Below are 23212 nucleotides of genomic sequence, written 5' to 3'. Positions count from 1 at the left end.
ACTATCGATATAAATTGTCTGGTGTTGCCAGAGTCACTGTAAGAAAAACAAAGTAAATGACGTTTCCCCTCTCACAACTCATAATCTATTGTAGTTACAGATATCTCAATTTTGTATCACGGAACTGCTAAAATTAAGAGTAAGAGTTAATCGACACCAATAAAACCTAAAATAATGTGCTATAAGGGTCTCAAAAATACGAAACCTTCAGTATACCCATCTTACTTATGGCTAAACGGTATGCAAAATGTATATGGCGTTGCCAGACTGTTAAACCGCCAAGCAGCAACAGCTGTGCGACTAACAAAAACTTTTCACAGAAACGAAACGATATTGATGGATTGCAAAATAAAATAAAATGAAGCGATCCGGTATAACAACAACCCAATCATTGATAGGATGTGAGTAAAGTGTGTTGGGGGGAAGGTTAAAGAACAATTTGCTAATATATTAATATCTCCGAACAGCCCCTGTGAAGACACCGAAGTATGTGTTACATTCGGGAAGCTCCAGTTCACCGGTCACATCTCTGGGAGTGGTTATCAATTCTTTACCACCGAATACCACAATTAAGGCCACCACCAGACCAGCAGTGACTCCTTCTTCTGTTACTAGTTCACCCGCCTCCACTAAATCCCTACCGACAGTGTCGGCTGCTCCGCGTGTCTCATCTATAGTTCGTCAGGCTGTCTTCACAAAACGGGATATGCCACAACGAACCATGCGCAGCATGACCCTTACTTTGATTGAGAACTCTCCACTGCTTCACCTGGGCATAGTTAGGGAGCATATGACTATTCTAAAGCGTCACATATGCCGGAATGCCAATGTCACACACTTAGATTGTTGCATTACTCTAAGGAAGTTGCGTCAGAATGAGCCATTCGCCCTGCTGGCTGAATATTTTGAATTGAGCGAATCAGATGTAGAGGAAACTTTCAAGCGTACCCTCATCCGACTGGCTCGCTGTATGCGTCCTTTGATCTGCTGGCCGAGTACTCAACAGTTTTACGATAGGCTGAAGCAAACACCCATGGAGTTTCGAGCCAATCTTTTGCATGTTCGTTCTCTAATCGAATGCGTTGAGACGGATGTGTGGAAACCCTTGGAATTTGCTTGCTCCAGCTATAAGTTTATCCTGTGTATCAATACAAATGGTAAGGAAACACCAAGTCAAACGAGGCCAGGGAATATTATACAATCCTTTAATTATCAGACTGTAAGTTTGTAGATTTTAGAAACTGTTACTGAAGGGTAACACCATAAGTTTAAGCTCCATTTCGTTTGGATTATCTTCAATTACAGGCTAAAAATCTCTGGTAAAGACAGTAAAGACTCTTTAGTCTGAGAATTTCGCTTATTATAGGTCCATTCTTAAGATGTTTGCTCTCCCTAAGACAAAGCTGTCTGTTTATCTTGCTTTCAATGACAAGAAAATGTAATTTAATTTAATGCTTTTCATCCGTTGACCACAATCTTGTCCAGCACTTTCAAAACACATAATTTTCTTATGGAATTGGTTCTTTTTAACCTGAAACACATTATAGATATGCGAAAAACCTTTATTTAGCTAATCCTTTATACCATTTCACTGCAACATTTATATTAAACTATTTGTTTTCTATATTTTAGGCATTGTCAGTTACATCTCGCCAGCATTTCCCGGGGAATGTGATGATCTGCAGATGTTTGAGGCCACCAATTTTAATGACATTATACCCAATTATCTAACTTTATGCGCTGAACCTGGTCAGGCAGTTCAACGTGAGCGAAGGGATCCCCAATTGTACGATGAATATGGCGAAGAAGATGATTTTCGATGCGAATCAAAGCAACCAACATTGAGCAAATTTGAGGCGCAACGGCTGACTGGTGAACTGGCCCAGCAGCAATCATTGTCGGTTATTGATGGCTGCTTAACCTCCAAGAGGGCTCCATCCTTGCAGCTGCCCACTTTGCGTAATTCAGAACCAGCTCCCGCCTGTCGTTTGCAAATGCAAGACGCCATTGATAGACTGAGAGAGTATAAGATCTTGGAACACAATGCAATACAACAGAAGTCGCTGTTGGGCTATCTAAATGAGCTGCTTATAGTTGTGGCCGGACTCTGTAATCTCAAGAGGCAGGGTCTATAAAGTAACTCTTATTTAGATTAGAAGTGAATTTTTGCCTGTTTTAAGGTCATAGTTTGTAAGTGTTTAAAATGTAATCTAGTTTTAGTTGAGACTCCAATGAATGTTCGTCAAGATACGTTGTACAATTTTGTTTGTTTTTTTTTCCTAATTTTCTATTAATCTTGATTCACACACTAAAGGAAACCTTTAACTATTATAAGACTAACTCAGAGGTAGACAAATTAATGTTGAAACAGCTGCAAAAGTGTTAATTAAAACAAATACGTTTGTTTTTTATACCATATGCTAACCGCAGTCTTGATGGTGTTTATTTTGTATTAAACTCTTAAGAGTTTCAAACTCTCAGAGTTCATATAAACTCTTATATTTTGCCAAATTTTGCTTTGTAGATAGGCCTGCCTCTATACAAATTGTTTGCCCATAAAGTTTGTTTAGCATTTTTTGCCGCCACTCGGTAATTAATAAAGAAAAGCAAATAACTTTTTTGTTGCAATACTCTGGCTATTTTTAGCATGTGGTTAATGATACCCTTTCAATGGGTTATATTATTGATTATTCTTCATGTTTCTTTGATGCACTTGTACAGATTAATTATGATTAAAAAGTGATTAAGAATCGTTTATAGATTATAGAGCCAATATATTTCCATTGACAGTAGAATGAAATATGAATTATAAGAAGGTATCTTAATGACACCTTGTAGTTGTAGATTTGATTGTTCATAACAGCAGAAAATAAGTACTTATATCGTACTTATATCAAATAATGTAGTGGTATTTAGAATTCTAGACTAAAAACCATTGATAAAAGATGGTCAGCCGAATTATTTGGAGCATGTTTTGTTTCTTTTCATTACTTATTACTATTTTCTCGATTAACAAAGGATTTTTTCTACATATTTATCAAAATATCAATCTTGTTACATATTTCATTTGTCCTTTTTAAGATTTTTGTATTTCAAAGCATTGTTAGTGATTTGTAACCCATTTCTATTAGAGCGTTTAACTTTTTGATGTTAAAAAATTCAGGATTTTTGTGCTTTTAATACCTTGTACAAGAATTAGGATTTATCTTTTTAAACTAAACGGTTTATAAAATTTTAAATATTATGAACTTTTTAAGTTCCCATCATGTAGTATTTCCTACAATCGCCTAAAATAAGATAAAAACATTCCGAATAAATCGGGATTATATATATAGAAGATCATCAAGTGATTAACAACTATTTTAGATCTCTGACTTACCTTACTCTAATCCAATTCAGAGTATCTATAGATCGTTTTCTTGGATTGAAAAACAAAAAGAATTTTAAATAGGGTTTTTTTTTTTTGTTTTTATGGTTTTTAATTATTTTTATTCTTTATTTACTGTAAAAATGTATATGCAAAACTAAGTACATATATTTCAACGAATGCGAAAAAAGGTTGCCAATTGTATAAAACGATATATATTTATATAAATTTATACAGATATATATATTTATATATATGTATTTATATAGGTAGATATATTTTGTATATATTTTTGCTGTTACCTGCTGAACTTAATAATATAAAAAAACGTTTGCTTAGTTCATAAGTGACTTTTGCGTACTAAAAATATGCTAAATATTTGCTTGTTTTGTTGTTGTTGTTGTTGTTATTCTTTCTCATTTTGAAACGTTGTTTTGTTGTGTCTATGACATAGATTTTTGTATAGATTTTGTTGTTTTATTTGTATGTGTGTGTGTGTGTGTAAGATAATAACATGGTGCCTTCTTCATTTCTATTCATCATGATGTTTTTTCTATCTGTCGTTCTTCCTTGCGAGGGAGGGAAGATTGGAGAAAGAAAAAGTAGAGAGAAAATGCTAATATATATATATATCGATTTGGATTTGGATAGATCTCCAGACGATTGGTGATATTCTCTCTCTGTGTCTCTCTCTCAGAGCTTTTGTATAATTTCGAATTTCTTCTTTAGATCCACACTCTCATTTTTGGGATCATATTTCTTTTTCGATGCCAATTTCGCTCGCATCTCGGCGGCTGTTAAAGGCAAATTTAGGCTGCCCGCTCGGTTAACATTTGCTGCTGCGGATGCGGATGTCGGTGATGGCAATGGCGATGGTGTCCCTGCGGATGTACCATTACCGTTTGTGCTGCTATAGACCGAGCCATTGCCATTGTTTATTGCGTTTGTGGTGGCCGATGGAGGCGGCGGTGGTGTGGCCATCAATGTATTATTGTTAATGGGCGATGAGGGGGGCTTATTTCCATTTTGCGGACTGGATGGAACAACGGGCGGTGGCACTGCAATGGGCATGGCTCTGTCGACCACATCCACATCGTTGGCATTCATAGTGCTGCCACTTTGAATGCTACTGGCATTCGATGATCGTTTGGTACTGACCATGCTGATGCTACTTATGTTGGCACTGGCACCGGGCATCTCCTGTTTGGTACCCTCATAGGCCGATGGTGACCGGTTTCCATTGCCATTCACACTGACTGCAGATGGTGGTGGTGGTGGAGTTATTGGTGTGGACACGGGCGATGACATCTTTGCGTCCTGCGGCACAGGAGCCTTGCCATCAACATCGATCAGCAGCAAACGCACTTCATTCGCAATGGCCTTAATACGAGCCACCACTTGTTTGTGCGTCTCATTGCCAATGGACACACTGTTCACCTCGAGGATGCGGTCACCCTCCTTAAGGCCTGCTGCTTCAGCTGGCGATTTGGCGTCAACTTTTCCTATAAATTGTCCTGGTTTCACTTTCTCCGAGTGCAAATTAAAGCCATAGCCATCGAAATCGGGTCGCTTGACAATGTGACACACTTTCGTCACTCCCGGCGGCAATGTGGGTGGCGTGGGCGTTTTGGGTGAACTGGACATGTTTCTGCTGTTTGTGTCTGTAAGATCAACATAGAGAAAAAGGGACAGATTAGTCAAGAGAATATGTTTCGTTACAGCAAACTGAGGCCTCACTGAAGCCATGCTTCATTCTTCATTGACGATAGCGGAATAAACTCATTCACAATGATGTTTTGGTTGCTCATACCCTTTCAAGAAAATGGGACTCGAGGAGGGGTATAGAACTTAAAAGATTGCATTTGTTAAAATCCTTAAAATGAATTTTTTTTTGTAGATGAGAAGAGTTAAAGGCTTTAAGGATTCTGTAGATATGGTCACTCCTTTTTCTATGAATAGAAATTTGTGGATTATTAAGATCCTTTAAAAATCCTGTTTACGATGAGTGTATAATTAAGAGAGAAAGAGGATCTAAAAGTTGCGTTACAGATTAGTTGACAGAACTTTAAGTATAAGACAGAAGGGACAAAGGCTAAAGACTGATCCTTTAACCTTTGTTTGTGTACATAAAGATTCATTCAAAGTATTTTACTTAGCGTTTATCGAAAAGTTAACTGAATAATAGATAAATAATAATAGCCAAAGCTTACCAAAAACTGTTTTATTCAAGATAATCCTGATACTTGGAACACTTGCGAAACTTCTTAAATAAATACTTATTCCCAATGGCATAAACAAACAAATTTATATGCCCATAGATTGGGCAACATAATAATAATAAATAAAATAAGTAAAATAATGAATAAATAACCAAAGGGACTTGAATATTTTACTTTGCCCATTCCAAATTCAACGCATTGCACTTGACTAAGTAGATCATAAAAAAAAAGTATTACTTTTTTAATAACGCGGTCACGTGTCGAATACGTTATTTGTATTACGTATACGACAAGTACTCAAACTATTCGTTGTTATTAAAATTATTTGAAAAGAATCGGTAAAACTAATATACTAATAGAATACTGTAACATTGCCAATTCAATTATATATTTTGTGTTATTAATTATTAATTTATGACAAGTCTTTTTAGGATAAAAGTAAATGAAAACAAGATTCATCTGAACAAGATTCATCTTTCATCTCATATCGAAAGAAGCCGTAAACCATTCAGTTTCCTATAATAAAGCGTAGTTTCTAGTCGACTTCTATTTCATCTGTCAATTTTATTTATTTGAACTAAACATAGTATTTCTGATAAGCGAGAAATGCAAAAGAATTCTTAATGAGCTTTTTTTTCTCTTTGCCTCTTCTCTCTTACATTGAAGACCTTCAATTTTTATCAGCAAAGCAATGAATGAAACTCAGAGATCGAGAAGAAATGATGAAACCAAACATTATGCCCATATATGATGTAATTCTCGACGATCTATATCTATATCTTTATGGTTATAGTAAGTTTTTGTTTTCTTTAATTTGGTGTTTTTTTTGGGTGATAAGAAATTTTTGTCCATTCAACTTTTCAAGTGTAGCATTATGCGGCTTATCGGACGATTCATGGACACACACACACACTCAGGCTTATCAAAATTGATATGTTCTTTCTTTCTGGTCATGGTGGGCGACATGACGACAAAATGTCATTGGCAATATGTTGGCCTACATTCCGGACAACCCCCATCAGCAACAAATGTTACTCGATAAAGGTATCAAATTCTACGTGCCAAAAAAAACAAACAATGAAAACTTAAAATTATGAATTTTGTGTTATGGTTGTTATTGTTTACTTCAAATTCTATTTAATATTTTTATGGTCGTGCTTAAGTATAACTTTTGTTGTACGCTCTACTTCAAAAGCCATCTATAGAAATTCCGTTAGCATGTGCTCATGGGTCAGAAATTGATTTTCACAATTGAAGCTTATCGGCGGCGGAGGCGGCGTCGGTGGGCAGAAGGCAACGTGATTTATTTTCAGTTTTTATACCCTTGCAGAGGGTATTATAAAATTGGTCAGATGTTTGTAACGCACAGAAGGAGACGTTTCCGACCCCATAAAGTATATATATTCTTGATCAGCATGAGAAGCTAAGTCGATATAGCCATGTCCGTCTGTCCGTCTGTCCGTCTGTCCGTCTGTCCGTCTGTCCGTCTGTCCGTCTGTCCGTCTGTCCGTCGGTGCGTACGCGTTTTACTCAGCCATCTTAAGAGCTATCGGGATGAAATTTTTTTTGGGAGCTTTTTTTTACCCGGGTGAGATAAAGTATGAAAATCTTTGGGATCGGACTACTATATCATATAGCTCTGGAACAAAAATTTTTGCAAAAATTGGAGTATCCCCATGAAATTTACCAATATAATAGAATTTGATATAAAATCTCAGATCCCAAAATTTGACCCTGATCGGATAAATAGAACACAAGTTACAGTCTATATAAATCGGTTCAATCGCTGCCGGCAGCTCTGCTTGCTGCCTACTACGTCACCATCTGTTAACAGAGCACATGCATACACACACAGACGCAACGCTACATAAACTGTATGTGTATGCGTGCGTTGCTTTGCTTAGGGAATGAGGGAAGAAGAAGAACAAATTGTACATAGTATGAAGAGTAAAATTGTTTTGTTTGTATATTAATGAATTGAGTTGCAGAAAAGAAATTTTGAACATGTGAAATTATTATTGTCAAGGACTGCAAGGGTATATAAACTTCGGCATAGCCGAATTTAACTTCTTTGATATTTTTTTTCAAAAGTTGGTTAAAACTAAAATTTTTACACACTATGACGACTGGATGACGATGGCGACCTTCAACTTATGTAAATCCGATTAGAGGGATGGAGAACGTGTGTCTGAAGTTTGGCAACCTGTCACGGGTTGGCGAATTGCATATATGCAAATTTCCATATGATCAATTTCTCACACTTTTTAAATGCGCCAAAGAGAATACAATACAGAATATTCATTAGAAAATATATTTATTATGTATGAAGTTACACAATATGAAAGATTGTGTGAAGTTCTCATTTTGTAGCAGTGTATCTATGACTGAAGCGTGAATTTTGGCAACGTGACCTAGGAAAATGGAAGAATGCAAGTTCGATGATTAGCTGCTTTTACGTGCATTTCCTTTAGAAAACTTCCTCAAATTTCGCAATGATTGGTTCTTTACCGGAAGTTTAACAACGTGCTTAGTTTCACAACGTGTCCTTACATAACAGTCTACGCTAATTCGAAAGCCAAGAATAAGTTTTTTTTTTTTTTTGAGAAATTTCGCCATGAGTTTTCACAATATTATTATACATATGTGGTAGTGTGAGTTTTAGCAACATGATGTAAGAGGAAGTTACTAATTTTCAAGTACTACGATCAAAATTTTCTAGTCTCCCGAAATAATCTTCGCACAGTTGAGACACTTGTAAAAGTTGACAACATGCATCGTTTCAAAAAAGGTGCTAGAAATTTAACAACGTGATCTTTCATAAGAGTCCGAGCAAGAAAAGGTTATTAAAGAGATTTTTCCTTCCACAGTGTCTCAAAATAAACGGATGTTTAAAGAGAAGAGCGTAAAGTTTTGATAATGAAGAAGAATGAATTTAAATTGCAATTTATCAATAAGTCACAAAGCACTTGATAAACTTTAAAGGATTTCTAATATTGTGAGAAAAGAGTTCTATCTTACGAAACTTACATGGTTTCAGAATATGTACATATGTGAAATTTGACAACCTGAACTCAAGTAAAAATAAAAGCCAAAATTTTCGAAATTCACAAAGTAAAGTCTTTCGAAGATTTGAAAGTTTTACAACGAGGAAAGTTCCTCTGTGTTTGAGCTTTAAAGGTTTAATAATTCAAATTCTACATTAAGTTTTCCCTTAAAAAATCCCCTAAGCTACAACTTGAAGGGAAACTTCCAACTTTGCGATAATCGTTTTTCCCACAATTTTGCAACGTGTGCAGGAAGTTTGACAACGGGGGGGAAGTTCTGAGAGATTCGGATTAATGCATATTTCGCTTTGATCGGTTTCTCACAGTAAGCAAATCTCGTTTTGTCAGAGAGTCATATATATGCAGTCATATATAATTGCTGTAATATGTAGGTTCATATAACGCGAAACTTTCCAACGACCCTGAACTCAAATCAACAGGGAAGAAAATGCCAAGCCTTATGTCGAAAAAAAGGCACAAACATTTACAAAAAGGCATTTTGTTTTCCGCGTTTGTTAAAATTTATTATAATGTTTTTTGTGTTTTTTTTTTGTGGTTTTTTTGTTTTTTTGGGGTGCAAATATTGTTGAATCATTCACAAAGGTGGCGAGGCAAAGGGAAAGGGTGCCTTTTTTTTGTTATAAGATTTATGAGTATTAACATTAGCTTAATTTACTGAACAATTTTGATTTTGGTTGTCAGTCGAGATGAGCTCGACCTTGAGTACCCCTGGCACTCCCCTTGATCTTCACCGCCGCCGCCACCTTCCATTTGAAATCATTATCATCCCAGCATCATATTCAATTGTAAGCGATTTTTAATTCACAAACAAAGTAAACAATGAAGCGAAAAGTAAAAAAGAAAAAAGAGCAACAAATAGTTGCCTAAAATCAACAATAATAGGTAAGACACGTAATATTAATAATAATAATAATTGTTTAATACTCGCATGTGGGTTTATAGACTCTCTGTTCTCACTCTTCCCTCCTCCCCTCACCGCTTTGTTCTATTAGGAAGCGGAACTGAGGCTATGAAACAATTGAAATGGAAACAAAGCGAACAAAAAGTACATCAAAAATACTATAATATATACTCACACACTTTCAATTTAGATAGAACCTAGAGCCGGAAATCGGAGATCTGAGATGTCTCTTTTTTTAATGATTGATTCAGTCGTTGATTAATATTATTCCTCAATTGATGTGGCTACCCATATTTTATGTTTTATTGATACAAGTAGATAAAAACCAGACATCTTAAACCGTTTATTTTTTGACATTTGTTTTATCATAACTTATCGATGATAGTTCTATGTTACTTTATAGAATTTAAAAGTCACTATCATTAAATGGGTATTATAACTTCTTTTAAAGCAGAAAGTAGCAATAAACTCGAGCTTCAAGCTCACAAAAAATTACCCAAATATCAATTTCCAAGTTCTTATTTACATATATTATATAAAGATTTTACTTCTTATCGCACTTATCTATCTCTGTCATACTATGAGTCATTCATTCCTTAGCACCAACTTGTCAAATTTCTCACATAAACTTCATTTATTCATTCGGCATTCGAATATGAATGAAATCTCATTGAACTTTGCATACATTTCCCCGAATCTTATCATTTGTAAAAAAAATAAAGATATATACACTAAACTTATCATTTGGCAATAATTTTGAGACTTAAGGAAATTAAATTTAGATTTTAATATTATTGTTAGAAATTTGCCGCACTCACACGACACGTTTTATGGGACAATAGTTGAATTTTTTGTCGGTTGTCTGGCATCGCGTCGGAATCAACTAACTACATATTTGGTTGTTGTTCATATTGTTGTTGTGTACCTGTACAGTGTGTGCGTCTCTACCTGTGCTTTTGTATCTGTACCTAACGGCTAATTTACTTTAATGATGAGAAACCGCTTAAATAAACAAACAGCAGCAGCAACAACAATGGAGAAGTATAGATGGAATCTATGTACTATAACTAGGCGGGTTGAAGGAGGGTCAAGTCGAGCCGTCAGATGAACAAAGAGACGAAGAGAGGAAGGGACTGATATGTGTATGTGTGTATGAGTGTGTGTGTGTGTCTGTGTTCTTCATGCTTGATTGCAAATTTAATTAAAGTTTTCTACAATTCTCGAAACTTTTAAAAAAAGGAGAACCCCCAAACTTGACAAATAGAATTTTATTAAACCAATTCAAAAAGGTAAAAATGGGGTAAAATTTTCTTAAGATTGAATTGGGAAATAAATAATAGAACACTTAACAAGATTTTAATCTTTTTTAGACATTTCATTTAGTCTTTAAACCTTCTTAATAGGAATAGAAATATTTCTTAGCCCAAAACTCCCCCCTAATATTTATTTTTACTAACTATTCCAAGACAAAATCTCGTTGCACATTCCTTCACTGAGTTGTAAGCATTTTTTCGTTTTCAGTTTCAATTTACATACCGTGGCTATGGCCCATGCAAAAGTTTCATAACTATTTTTCCAACAAATATTTACTTGGCCTGTTTGTCATTGACGCAGTTTGATTAACATGCTAAATGCCAGGCATCTTCTTTTATATTTGATTTTGTCGTTGTTGTCGTTGTTGCTGTTGATTTTTCTCAAACTGCAGGTGCCAAGCGACCCCACAATTGTTATTTGCCATTGTCATTGAATATCAGAGAAGAAAGAACGGGTAAAAAACGATAGAGAGAATGAAGCAAAAAAAAAAATGAAGAAAAAATACAACTAACAACAAATCATAACCAGTTTTGCAGAGTTTCCCAGCTAAAAAACCATTCAGATTCAGTCAGACAAAGTATTGCTAACAATTCTCAGGCGCCCGAGGCGACAAAACACAGCCAGCCCAGTCATTCAGACAATAAGTGCACAGGGGCGTAGTCAATGAAAGGGAGACATTGAATAATATATTTACATAAGCGCAGGATTGCTATATTGATGATAACCACTAAACAAATACAAAAAGAAAACAATTGTCCAAAGCTCATCTATGTATGTATGTGTAACAATTAACTAGCTTAATTCTAATCGCTTACAATGTACACTAACAGGGTCTATTCAATCGAGATATTTAACAGGTGTTATATACTCGACCTTTGCTTACGAATGGCACTTCACATGTACAGATCAGAGATAAATAACTTGGATAAGATGAAATTCTTAGGCAGATTGATATTTGGTGGAGCAGATCATTATAAGTAGATATATCGAAATATATTTGACATATGCTGAAGTATGTTTTAAAATATATATTTTGTTATCAAATATTATATTATATTATATATCGAAGTATTATGTATTTCTTGTGATCTTATTGATTGATATTGAATACTATATTTATGACCACGAAGTCACAAATACAAAACAGAGAGTTTTCCTTTTTCTCCCTTTTCATCGATATCCATTTTGATATGAAAATATGTTTGACATTTGCAAAAATTAGTCTCACAGTCAGTCGATTTCAATTAATCTTAGACTTAAGAAAATTTAAAACCTATAATTATCATTTGTACTTTTAATATATTGATCATTTATATTTGCTTCTGTTTTCTTAATACACCATTTTGCGTCTAGAATCTTAAGAATCCTGGGTCATATTTGCAATCGGTGACCCCAAATTACCCTAAACTTGAAAACTTTCTGAAAAATAGGTTCGATTTTGTTAATAAATATGTACATATAACCCAATGCATATAACTCTCTGGCTATTTTAAAGTTATTATCATAAATTTTATAATATTTATAATAGTCAACCAAATATGTACGACTATAGAACTTCTTGTAATTTCTATAACAAATTCTAGAATGAAATGTGAGACAACTTTTCGCTTTATATTTGTTTTAAATTAATGTATGTTTGTCCATAATAAATAATGAAATTAATAGATTATTTATTATTATTTTCCTAGAATATATTGATTTTTATTAAATTTAAAGATCATTTATATGATTTTTAACATTATACTTGAAGATTCGCTGATAAAAAATGAAGTAATATAAATTACAATTTGATAGTGGCTACATTAAAATATAATACATAATAAAATAGAGAGTTCAGATCTATAATAAAAAAAAAAAACATCTAAAGTGAAGGTAATATAAATTAATCATCTAAAAATAAATCAGAAATTCTTAAGTTGTGAGAAATTTTACTTGTTTATCTATTTAGAAAAATTACGATTAAACAAAGGCTTTATGATTAGCTGAACAACAATTTGTTTAATACTTTTACTCGGTTAAGTGTCTATGTAAGATCTTCATTAAGTATTTCTTACTTCAATAGAGTTAACTTTGCTTGAAATTACAGCAAAGTCAGTTAAACCGTAAGCTAAACTGATGAACTGCATTTAAATTGTTTAACTAACGAAACATGTGACAAATGTAAAGATCAAGTCAATATTTTCATTCAGTATCTCATTGTTTGCAAGGCATAAAGATTCAGTAGTCGATTGCATTTAATTTAATATTTATTTAACACTCGCAATGTTGTCATACGTACTTGAAAAGGCTTAGCTACACTTCCATTAACTACTCTAGTTTAACCATTTAAGGAAATGCCTCCAATTAAATGCCTTAAGAGTTTAAAAGATCATCATCTACCAATTGATGCCCTTTTCAAGTCGATTCCGGTTACCACAATATTCTGGTATTTTTCAGTTGTTATCGAGCATTAACTGACTTTTGGGGAATTCAGAAGAAACTAAACCCAAAGATGCTAATCAATTTTTTATTTCTCTGTAAATGGCTTTCCCCACTCCCTTGAAGCAGCAGAAATAAAGCCAAAAAGATGACAAAAGTTAATATTCCCAATAAAATTGACGTCATCGTTTTGGTTTAGGTTTTTTCTTTTTAATTATATGCATATCAGAAATATTCGTTTGTTGACCAAAGTGTTCTTTGAGCAATTATTTACCCCGTGTTTTAACTGAAAGATAAGATAGACAATAAATTTGTTTTTCCTCTTTTGTGGTTGATAAAGTCAACAGAAAATTAATAATTCGCATTCAGAACCTTGAAGGAGGAGAAGAAGGAGAAACAGGGGTAGAAAGAAGACTTAACTACCGAAACTATCTAAATCAAGTGAAATATGATTACTACAATTTGATTTTTTTTTAGTGATAGCGAAAGTATTTTTCTACCGTGATTTCATTCAAGTACCGTTTATTATATATTTACAAAATAAAAATCTCAGTCAGACGACACTTGAAAAGTAAAACTCTCGATGTCGTCAGCATTTGTTTAATTTATTACGTTAACTTTTTAGTCATTCTTCTTCTTTTTGTTTTTCTTATTTATTGTTGTTGTTTTCTTAATTTTTTTTTTTTGTTATTAAGTATTATCGACATTCTATTTTGTTTTACTGTTGTTTGCCTTTGAATTATAATTGTCATAAGTTGTTTTTTACTCAACTCGTGATGCATCATTTGAGAAATGTGAATGGTTTACATAAGTATCTATAAATTCACTTTTTATACTATATATATATACAGACAAAGATCGATATATATGGAGAGAGAGAGAGAAAAAGAGCCAGCTATATTAATTGCACTTAAAGTGGAAAAGGTTTTTGTGAATTTTTACGATTAGTCAAGTGAGAGGAAACATGAGCATTTGGTTTTTTTATTTTGAATTTACCAACATTTCCATAACTTAAATTTAATTGCCATAGTAAAGTTAATATAAATAGTTTTTTTTTATGCCCTTAATTTGCAAACATGTTTTAGGATAAGCAGAGGTTAGTCAGAGCTCTAAAATATCAGTTTGAGAAACTCCTATAAACGTGTTTTTTATATCCTTTGAGAAAAAGTTTTTTATATATATTGTTATTTATGGATAGAAAAATGTTAAAATGTTAAAATTATTGTATTTTTTTATATTACACGTAATTGGCATCCTTTGTAAAAAGAGTTTCTTGCTAATCTTTAATAGTTTTCTTAGTTTTGAACGATTTTTGTATTAAGTTAATGATAAATATTAATAGTTTCTTTGAAATTGATTGATTTTTATATTTGTTTTCTGTTTTAAGGCTAAAATAATTTGTATGATGGCTTACATAAATCTGCCAAGTGGATAAAAAATGTCCATTTCATTTGTTTAAAATACATTTTTTTTGTTTATCTCTAAGTAAAGTTCCAACAGGTCGCAAGTTTTTAAATAAAAGAACTAACTAATTGTGAATTTGTAATCTTTGTGGAACTTATGAACCTCTGGTAAAAACAGGAACATTAACTTTAAGGTAACACTTGGAATTAGTAGGTAAACTAAGTAAGCGTCCAAAATGTTGGCAAGAACTTTACAAACTCCCCAAGTTATTCCTTAACTCTTATGTAAGGACCTTCCAAAAGAGTAAAACTGATAAATTTCAATTCAATATTTGATTTGCTGTTCCATGTCTTCAATATGAAATGAATTCGATTTAAACGAATCTAATTTTGAAACTTATTTAATGACGTTTTTTAAACATTTTCCTACTTTGTCTTAAATACGAGTTTGAGTGACGTTGATCACGTCAATAGAATCACTAGTCACAAATACTAAACAGCTAAAATGAATTCGGCGCAATTAAGAGATTACCTTGTTAAGATGCAGAGTTGTTCAACCATAACTTAAATTTTTTCTTCATTTATTTATTTATTTATTTTTTTGTATTAATTAGTTACGTTTTTTTCAGTTCAATTAGCAAAAACTTTTATTAATGACTTATTCTGTGTTGGGTTTTTATAAACCAAATTATGACTCACATAGCAAATATATTTGGGTTTGTATTCCCATATTAAAAATTTGCATTGTAGTACCAACAACTTCACAATATTTCCTCTTTTTGTTGTTGTTTTTCGTTGAGTGACATGGGAAAATCCAGACAATTGCATTTCAACAGACTGACTGAAGCATCGTCGCTTCCTCGACTAACCAAGTACCTAACCCAACTGATTGAATACATTTTTAACGATCATATATCATTTCATTTGCAAAAGTTTTTCAATTTTTTGTTGTTGCCTTTTTTTGCATAGTTGATTATTATGCCATTTTGTTGTTGTTGTTGTTGCTTTTTCGGTTGTTATTTCAACGAATACTTATTACTGAATTTTTAATGTTCTCAAGGCCTTATATTGAGGAAGATTGAAGAATGAAAAATAAAAACAATAGCCAGACAGGCAGACTTTTTTTGTCGACCTTGAGATACCCTGCACTAATTGGAATAGAATGGATTGATTTATAGCTCTAGTTGGGCATAAAGAGTCTATCATTTAAGTATCTGAAGAAAGTTTTAGTTATAAACTAAGTTGAAAAGTTGGTTTTCTGATGAGGATCTAGCTAAGCTTTTTGGAAGTGCCTTCTAAATTAAAACCATTAATCCCAAGTTTAAATTGGAAAGGAATTTTGTAATACCAAACAAAAGTTTAGAATGCCCAAAATAAAGTTTTAATAACAATAGTCTTTATATTTTAAAAGTCTATTGTTATTAAAACTTTATTAAGATGCAGAGCAACCTTGACAAGGCTGAAACAAATGTAGTGAAGATCACCGAAATAGCGTTCTAAAGATTTAGTGCAGCTTAAAACTATTGATCCCGGTCTGCGGTTAGAACGAAAAGAGAACAAAACTTGAAGATAAGAAAAGGGAATTCGTCCTATATACCATAATACACATATCTTACTTGATCTTATACCAATCCAAACAAAGGAAAAGCTTCTGAAGACGGAAGGAAGAACAGAAAATCGATTTTGTTTATGGAAATTTAAGCACTTAGTAATAAACAACCCAAATACACTCTTCATCCGACAGGAATTTTAAACATAAATTCCCAAAATCTAAGATTCCCAAGATCAAGATCGTCTAGATCATCTCTCTCCTATAAAGAGTGTTGCAATATTGACGCAGTAGACTTTTTCATAAAAAGAAACTCATCTAAAATGCAACAATTTATGAATAAAGTTTCAAGATTCGTTACTATCTTTTATTTTTTTTTGTTAAAGGTTGAAGGGGAACTTTCCAAAAAGCACAGAGAGAAGAGAGAGAGAGAGAGATAGAGACGAGAAATATATAAGTTATGTATAAATTATAATGAAATGGACCACGAAAACAAATGAAAACGAAAGCTTTTTATTGTTATTAATGTTGTTGCCTCTGCTGTTGCTGTTGTTGTTGAGGTTGAGGGCATACCACAAACAACAAAAAGTGAACAAAAGGGTAAAAATAATAATAATAATAATAAATGAAGAAACGCCTAAAACGATCAGCAAGCACGCAGCAGCAGCTAACCAAGTATAAAAGCCAAAGATACTTTGGAGAATAACGCACACCGAACCAAACACACACACACACACACACGCACACTCCAAAATCAAGTAGAATCAACCGAGAAGAGTCTCAAAGATCCCAACAAAACCGAAAACTCAAAACTGGTTCTAGAATCAATTTTTATTTTCTCAAGCTCTTGGCCAAAAAAAAAAAAACGTAAAAAACCGAAAAAAACAAGAAAGATGAGTTTGCCAGGTAGAGAAAGAGGTGAAGAGGCGGTTCAACGCAACGAAAAAGGGAAGACAGTGAAAGAGGAAAAGGGGTAAAGGTAGCGGAAGAAGAAGGGTGCCGGCAACGAGAGGAAGTTAACTCAATACCCTATAATTCTCTTCATCATATATTCGAGATCTGAAGATTCTTGGAATTAAAAAGTCTTTAAAAACAATTTGTAGGAAATTTAGAAATAAGGAAAATATATTTAAATACTTTTAATAGTAATGTTATTTAAAATGGTTTTCCTTAAGGAAAACTTAAAAATCTTTGAATAACAGAGGCACTTTACCCAGATTTCCTGTAAAATAATCTTTAAAGACTTTCGCACGCCAATTTTGAAGACACAACTTTAGATCGATTTTAAAAAAATTTAATTATTTTTGTAATATTTTTTAATTTTTAACCTTTTTTTAAAATGAAATTGATATACTTAAATGATTAGGAATTGTGAACTAATTTAAAATACATTCAGATTGAAAGTGAGCGAAAGAAATCAAGTTTACTTGGGAATGATTGGTATATCCCATCTAACTCAGGAACTTTGTACTCCAAAAATACTCCAGATTTTCATTTTTATTTCCAATTTCATCAATATGATTTACAGTGCAGTGGAAAGGAAGGTTTCCGAAGAGAAAAAACAAAAATTACTATACCCAAAAACATTTTTCCCCATAACCAATCGTTTTTTTTACGTTTTGGTCATGATTTTTTTAACTGATATTAAACCAAAGCCGCAGCTGCAAGTTAATTTGAAGAGAACTGTACCTAAGTTTTATAACAGAGAATTAAGAAAATGTTTAGTAATTGATTAACCGTAACCAAGTTAATATACCCCTCAATAACCCTATTGGCTATTACAGGGTAAGCAAAAAATTGCCGGCTGAAAAATGCTTTTTGAGGAGCTTCAACAATCAGAATGTTTTTTGTTGGTTGGTTAGGTTTTTTTGTTTTTTGGTTTTACGTTGTTTCGGTTAGGACCAGGTTCCTACCACAGCTACAGCTTCTTCTAAGTGGCCACTCTCTCCCTCTCAATATTTGCCTGCTTCTCTTTTCGGTTTTGAGGCGATCTTAACACTTTTATTTTATTATTCTTGCTGGCAATGTCGTCAGCTCTGGGGCACTTGAAACACAGATACATACTCACAATCAAATATAGGTACATAGAAAGACTCAAACATTTTGCCTAGAATACAAAAAAATAAATGAAGTTTCCTTTACACATGGCTTACATAAATTTTACTTGTTCAAGTTGGGTTTTTCTTTCCTTTTTTTTTTTGGCTGTCAATGCAATTTGATAAATTTACAAGTGTCGTTTCTTTTTTTTGCTTAGTTTTTTGGGGTGACCATCTTATGAAGTGCTTATTTAAGTTTTTGATTGATTGTTAAACACGCCTTCAGCATCAACCGGCAATGATGATGAAATGAAGACAATGCCCAAGGCATTGGGCGAATTGCATTGTCGAAATGAGATATGGAATGAAATCCGTTTCAGTTTTTTTTTGGAATTTCTGTTTCTGTTTCGCTAAAAAACTGCGAAAATCTGTCTAAGTGAAACGGTGTTAAATGGTAAAGATACAAATTGAATTAGCATAGTTTGGCCTGGTCAGTGACAAGCACAACAAGTTCTGGTCCCCTTCTGCCTTGGAGGAGAAAAAAAAAAAAGAAGAACCCAAACGAAAAAAACTAGAAATACACGCGACAAAAATGCATAAGAAATCAGGTGAAGTAAGAAAAAAAAATCATAGTAGTAAAAAACCATCAAAAGAAACCTGATTCAAAAGATACATAGCTGGCATACCAAAAGCCAGACTTGTCACTGGTTGGTCAACAGAGCTATTAGAGGGAAGGAGGAGGAGGAAGAGTAGGTGGAGGTGGGGCAGAAGGAGGAGTGGCACGCCTGCGCCAACAACAACAACTACAACTTGCTAACCAAGTTGAAAGCGAATTATGAATAAAACGTTAAAACGAAGCAAACGCTAAAGAAAAGACAAAGAGACACAAACCAACTGAGAGGGCCGGGCTAATATCATTAATACTCGGATTTCTATACTCTTATCTTATATAGTCACAGGACTTAATAAGCAATATTAAAAATATTGTGACATAGAAAGAGCAGAGGAAAAAGTGAATCAATCAACCCAAAGAGTAGGCAGAAAATCTATTTCAAAATCAAATTCAAGATTAGAATTACTCCAACTTATAAGCCAGAACCAAAAGAAAAGTACAAACATATAAATTAAAGAATTAATAAAACAAACTTTGGAAGAAGAAATATCCCAAAAATATACCAACTTTGGATCCGTTTCAAATCAAATGATAACTATAGTTCTTTTGAAAAGTTATGTGTTTAATGATTTAATCTTCGATTGGCGTGGTTAAGGGTTTTCGAGGATAATATTTATTTCTTGAATCACAATTTAGCATATTTTCTTAAATGGTATCAAGGACTTGAAAATTTAAAGAAATTGATTTCAATGGAATTAGTTAAATATACAGATTATATCTCGAAATAACTCATAGACAAGACAGATCAATGTCTATTTAATTTATCTATAAGATCTTGACATGTCTCAAGCGCTAGCTGAGCTATGCCGCTTAATGAAGGGTATCATAGAAATAAGCAGGTGAAAAAGAGGGTGAGAGGGGGATAAAAATCGCATGCATGTCGCATTCGAAAATGGCCTTATGCAATGTCTTGATGGAGGGGGCAACAGCTAAGCAACTATGTATGTGTAAAAGGGGGATCAACAAAGGGGCGGAGGTGGGGTGCTTAGCTGTGGGGTTAAGACAACACCAGCGAAAAGGAGCCGCAACAACAACAACAGCAAATAAATCAAAACAATTATTATGTAAGTTATGTTGTTATTATTGTTGTTTTTGCTCTTGTTGTCTGACCATTAAACTGGCCCAACACCATTTGCCTTGTCTTTTTTGTTGTTATCAAACATTTTTAATTTCGATTTAGTTTTATTAATTTTTGCGTGTGGCTTACACACTCTCCCATTTGCTCTCTCTCTCTCTCTCTCTCTTTCTCTCTCTCTCTTCTCACTCGCGTGATTTGTAAATTGAAAGATAAATAATATTATAAAATATAATTGCACATTTCATTTTTTTTGCTTATTGCTTTTGCAAATTGTTATGCTATTTAGTTTAATTTTCAATTGCCATCGAATGGAGAGAAAGAGAGAAACAAATAAATATGAACTTTTTGTTCTTCTCTTGAAAACTGGGCTTAAAGATTGGTCCTTTTTTTATTTGTCAAGATATTTAGAGAGAAATCTATAATTAGTTACTCGAGTTATACTGAAACCTTGTAGTTATAATTTTATTAACTGGAACGAAATTCGTTTTGTACATCATATTAATAGCAAATAAAGTTTTTCCAAGAAACAATTCCAGTATTTAAATAGAATTTTTATTTCAGATCATATTAGGAATTTATTAGTATTGAGTTTTTGGCATTTCGACTGATATTGCAATAGATAATAAACAATTTCCTGTGATGGCTGAAAGACTGAACATGTTTTCAAAATCTAAATACCTAAAATTTTTAAAGAATTTACTTTATATTTTTCAAAAATTAGACTATATATTCAATATAGATCCAATAATAACTTAAATCAAATATAAAACCTTCAAAAATTATTAGAAATCTGAATTAGTCTAAAATTAAGCTTAAAACTAAGAGTGCAAAACATCTTTAGAAAAAAAACACAGAATTATACATATATCAGACTGAACAATAAAAAATAATATTTATTAAACTTTGTGGACAAAGTTTTTAGTCCTAGGATATCATTATCAAATATCATTATCAAATAAATGTAAAATTTATTTAATTTCATGTTTTATTTATCAAAAGAGATTTATGAATTTCAAAGTTCCTTCCAAACTGAAACTAGTTGAGAACTACAAACTAAATGTGGGAAATGGTAGCGTAAATTGTAGCTTAGAATAATAGAATTATCTAAATTAAATAAATACATAATTAACTTTTTTTCCCCTCACAAATGCAATTAATTTGCCAATAACTTCAAGTTCAAATTTGTTGATCCAATGCATGTGAAACTGTATCAAGGCTGGATAACTGAGGTTTGACATGCATATTAATTTTTCTAGTTTCCTTGCCTTATGCTTAGTTCTATCTATCTCTCTCTCTCTCTCTGTGTGACTTACCTTTGAAATAAACCAAAAATTCCCAACTTGTTGTTGCTTGTAGTTGTTGTTGCTGTTGTTGTGTTTCTTTTAGTGTTGTTTGCAATTTGTTGTTAAACTTATTTTTTGTATGCAATTGTTGTCACTGAGTGAAGTGGATTGAAGGTGATGGATGAAGGCGGGAATGATATCGTACACACGCGTTTTCTGTTGATGTTGTTGTTGTTGATATTGTTGTTGTTGCAATTTAAGCCTTACTTATCTTTTAATGAAGTGCAACAACAACGAATAACTTTGCACACACGAAAAATAACTCTTTGATCGTCAAAGAGAGAATGAGAGTGTCGCAAAATAAAAGGGTGTTTGGAGGGAGCGCGGGTGGGGATATTGCATATACACGCACACATACACTCACACGGACACAGAGGTACGAAACACTTGAAACAGTTATTGTTAGTTGTTGTTGTTGTTGTTACTGTTGCTTCTTCTATTAACGAAGTGCTTGGGCGCGGGTTTCTTTTTCTCGAAACGTTGTTAACGTTTTCGCGGGCAATTCGTAACTGATTGCAAAGCCACAGGTGAGAGGCCCAAAAACCCAAACCAAGTCCCTACCAAATGAGAAACGTGTGTAGAAGAGGACCAGGTGAGCTCGAAACTTGATATGGAAACGAAATGAGCAACGCGCGCGCCAAAGCTACAAATGCACAGAGCGGGAGAGAATAAGATAAAAAGAGAGAGAGAGCGGCCAAGGAGAGAGAGCATCAGTGTTGCCAGTTTACTTTTATTGAAGAAACGTGTATAACTTACAGTTATTGAACTAAGTCTGCGCACAAAATAAAAAGCTATTAGCTTTGGGAGCTCAAGTGTTAGTAGATCATTACTCAATACAGTCCCTGGCCAAAGTATTAGACGATCTATAAAATTGCAAATAAAATAATAAATACCGAGTGATATTTGAAAATATTCAATTTAAAAATCGGAAAACAGAGAATATTATATGAATTTCTGTGTTTTCGTCTAATTTCACTAAAAATTATAATAAATTTATAAACCAACATAAATCTTTAGACATTTAAATATAATAATATTCCCGAAAATAAACTATTAAAAACGTAATGGCAATTGGGATATTCGTCTAGCAAAATATTTGTTATAGAAGTTCTCAGTGTAAATTTTACAAAACTTTAGAGTTTTCTTTCTTAAGTATCTACATTTTTAACACTAACGTTTATTAAACCAAAAGAATGTACAATTAAAAAATTGAAGTCTTTTATGCATTTGTATTTAAAAATTTAAATTAGTAAAATTGAAATATCCATATCTATAAGTAGCAATAAAAAACCCTTGATATTTGCTCAGATTGATAAGTCTTAATCCCTGGCCACATGCAATTTCATTTTCGATATGAATATGTATACATATTTACCATTTAAGCCTTGAAGCTTTTGGCCGCTTTTGTCATTCAATTTGATTTCACTCTCAAGCACATGTATTTAATACCCATGCCGCCCATTGTCTATCGAGGATGCTTCTTATCGGACCTAGCCACTGTTTCTTCCAACTGAGCGCATTACCTGAATGGGCATCAGGAAATGAAGGTACACCACATATGCAGCATCCTTGAAATTTTTAACCAGTGAGACAATGCGAAAATCCATTCAGTTAATTTTATGGGGTACTTACATATGTACATAGAAACATATGTTGCTAACAATTGTTGGCCAAAAGTAAGTCCTTTCGCTTTTTGTGGACAAACTGTACTTTGGTCTGTTCCGGGCCTTGTACCCATATTGACAGCTGACAGCTGCCAATTTTGAGTCCGTTTGGTTTCGGTATTATGTTACGGTGGATGGGTGGGTGGTGGGTTGGTTGATCTCATGGAATTTATTTAATTTCC

General features: G+C 33.2%; 2 protein-coding genes across 2 annotated transcripts; one reads left to right on the top strand and one right to left on the bottom strand.

The window, feature by feature from the left end:
• The first annotated feature begins 249 nt into the window (after positions 1 to 249).
• On the top strand, positions 250 to 2260 carry Camp (Cathelicidin-like antimicrobial protein). Its single transcript, XM_068289816.1, has 3 exons — positions 250 to 401; positions 468 to 1157; positions 1633 to 2260. The coding sequence occupies exons 1-3, from the start codon at positions 359 to 361 to the stop codon at positions 2133 to 2135; spliced, it is 1236 nt and encodes a 411-aa protein (XP_068145917.1). The 5' UTR covers positions 250 to 358; the 3' UTR covers positions 2136 to 2260.
• Positions 2261 to 3718: 1458 nt separating this feature from the next.
• Positions 3719 to 21977, bottom strand: LOC137577443 (Na(+)/H(+) exchange regulatory cofactor NHE-RF1). Its single transcript, XM_068290912.1, has 2 exons — positions 21337 to 21977; positions 3719 to 5028 (listed from the first exon to the last, which is right to left on the bottom strand). The coding sequence occupies exon 2, from the start codon at positions 5009 to 5011 to the stop codon at positions 4061 to 4063; it is 951 nt and encodes a 316-aa protein (XP_068147013.1). The 5' UTR covers positions 5012 to 5028; positions 21337 to 21977; the 3' UTR covers positions 3719 to 4060.
• Between the last annotated feature and the right edge of the window lie 1235 nt (positions 21978 to 23212).

This window comes from Drosophila tropicalis, unplaced genomic scaffold (genome assembly GCF_018151085.1).
Source record: "Drosophila tropicalis isolate 14030-0801.00 unplaced genomic scaffold, ASM1815108v1 contig_593, whole genome shotgun sequence".
NCBI lineage: Eukaryota > Metazoa > Arthropoda > Insecta > Diptera > Drosophilidae > Drosophila > Drosophila tropicalis.
Note: the sequence above shows the minus strand (reverse complement) of the source record. Positions and strands in the feature narration are given on the sequence as shown.

What these genes read in the sequence shown, in the direction of transcription:
- Camp (XM_068289816.1), top strand. Translation starts at nt 359, where the DNA reads ATGAAGCGATCCGGTATAACAACAACCCAATCATTGATAGGAT. An exon ending in AACCCAATCATTGATAGGAT is followed by an intron (nt 402 to 467) that starts GTGAGTAAAGTG and finishes ATCTCCGAACAG; the next exon opens with CCCCTGTGAAGACACCGAAG. An exon ending in CCTGTGTATCAATACAAATG is followed by an intron (nt 1,158 to 1,632) that starts GTAAGGAAACAC and finishes TCTATATTTTAG; the next exon opens with GCATTGTCAGTTACATCTCG.
- LOC137577443 (XM_068290912.1), bottom strand. Translation starts at nt 5,011, where the DNA reads ATGTCCAGTTCACCCAAAACGCCCACGCCACCCACATTGCCGCCGGGA.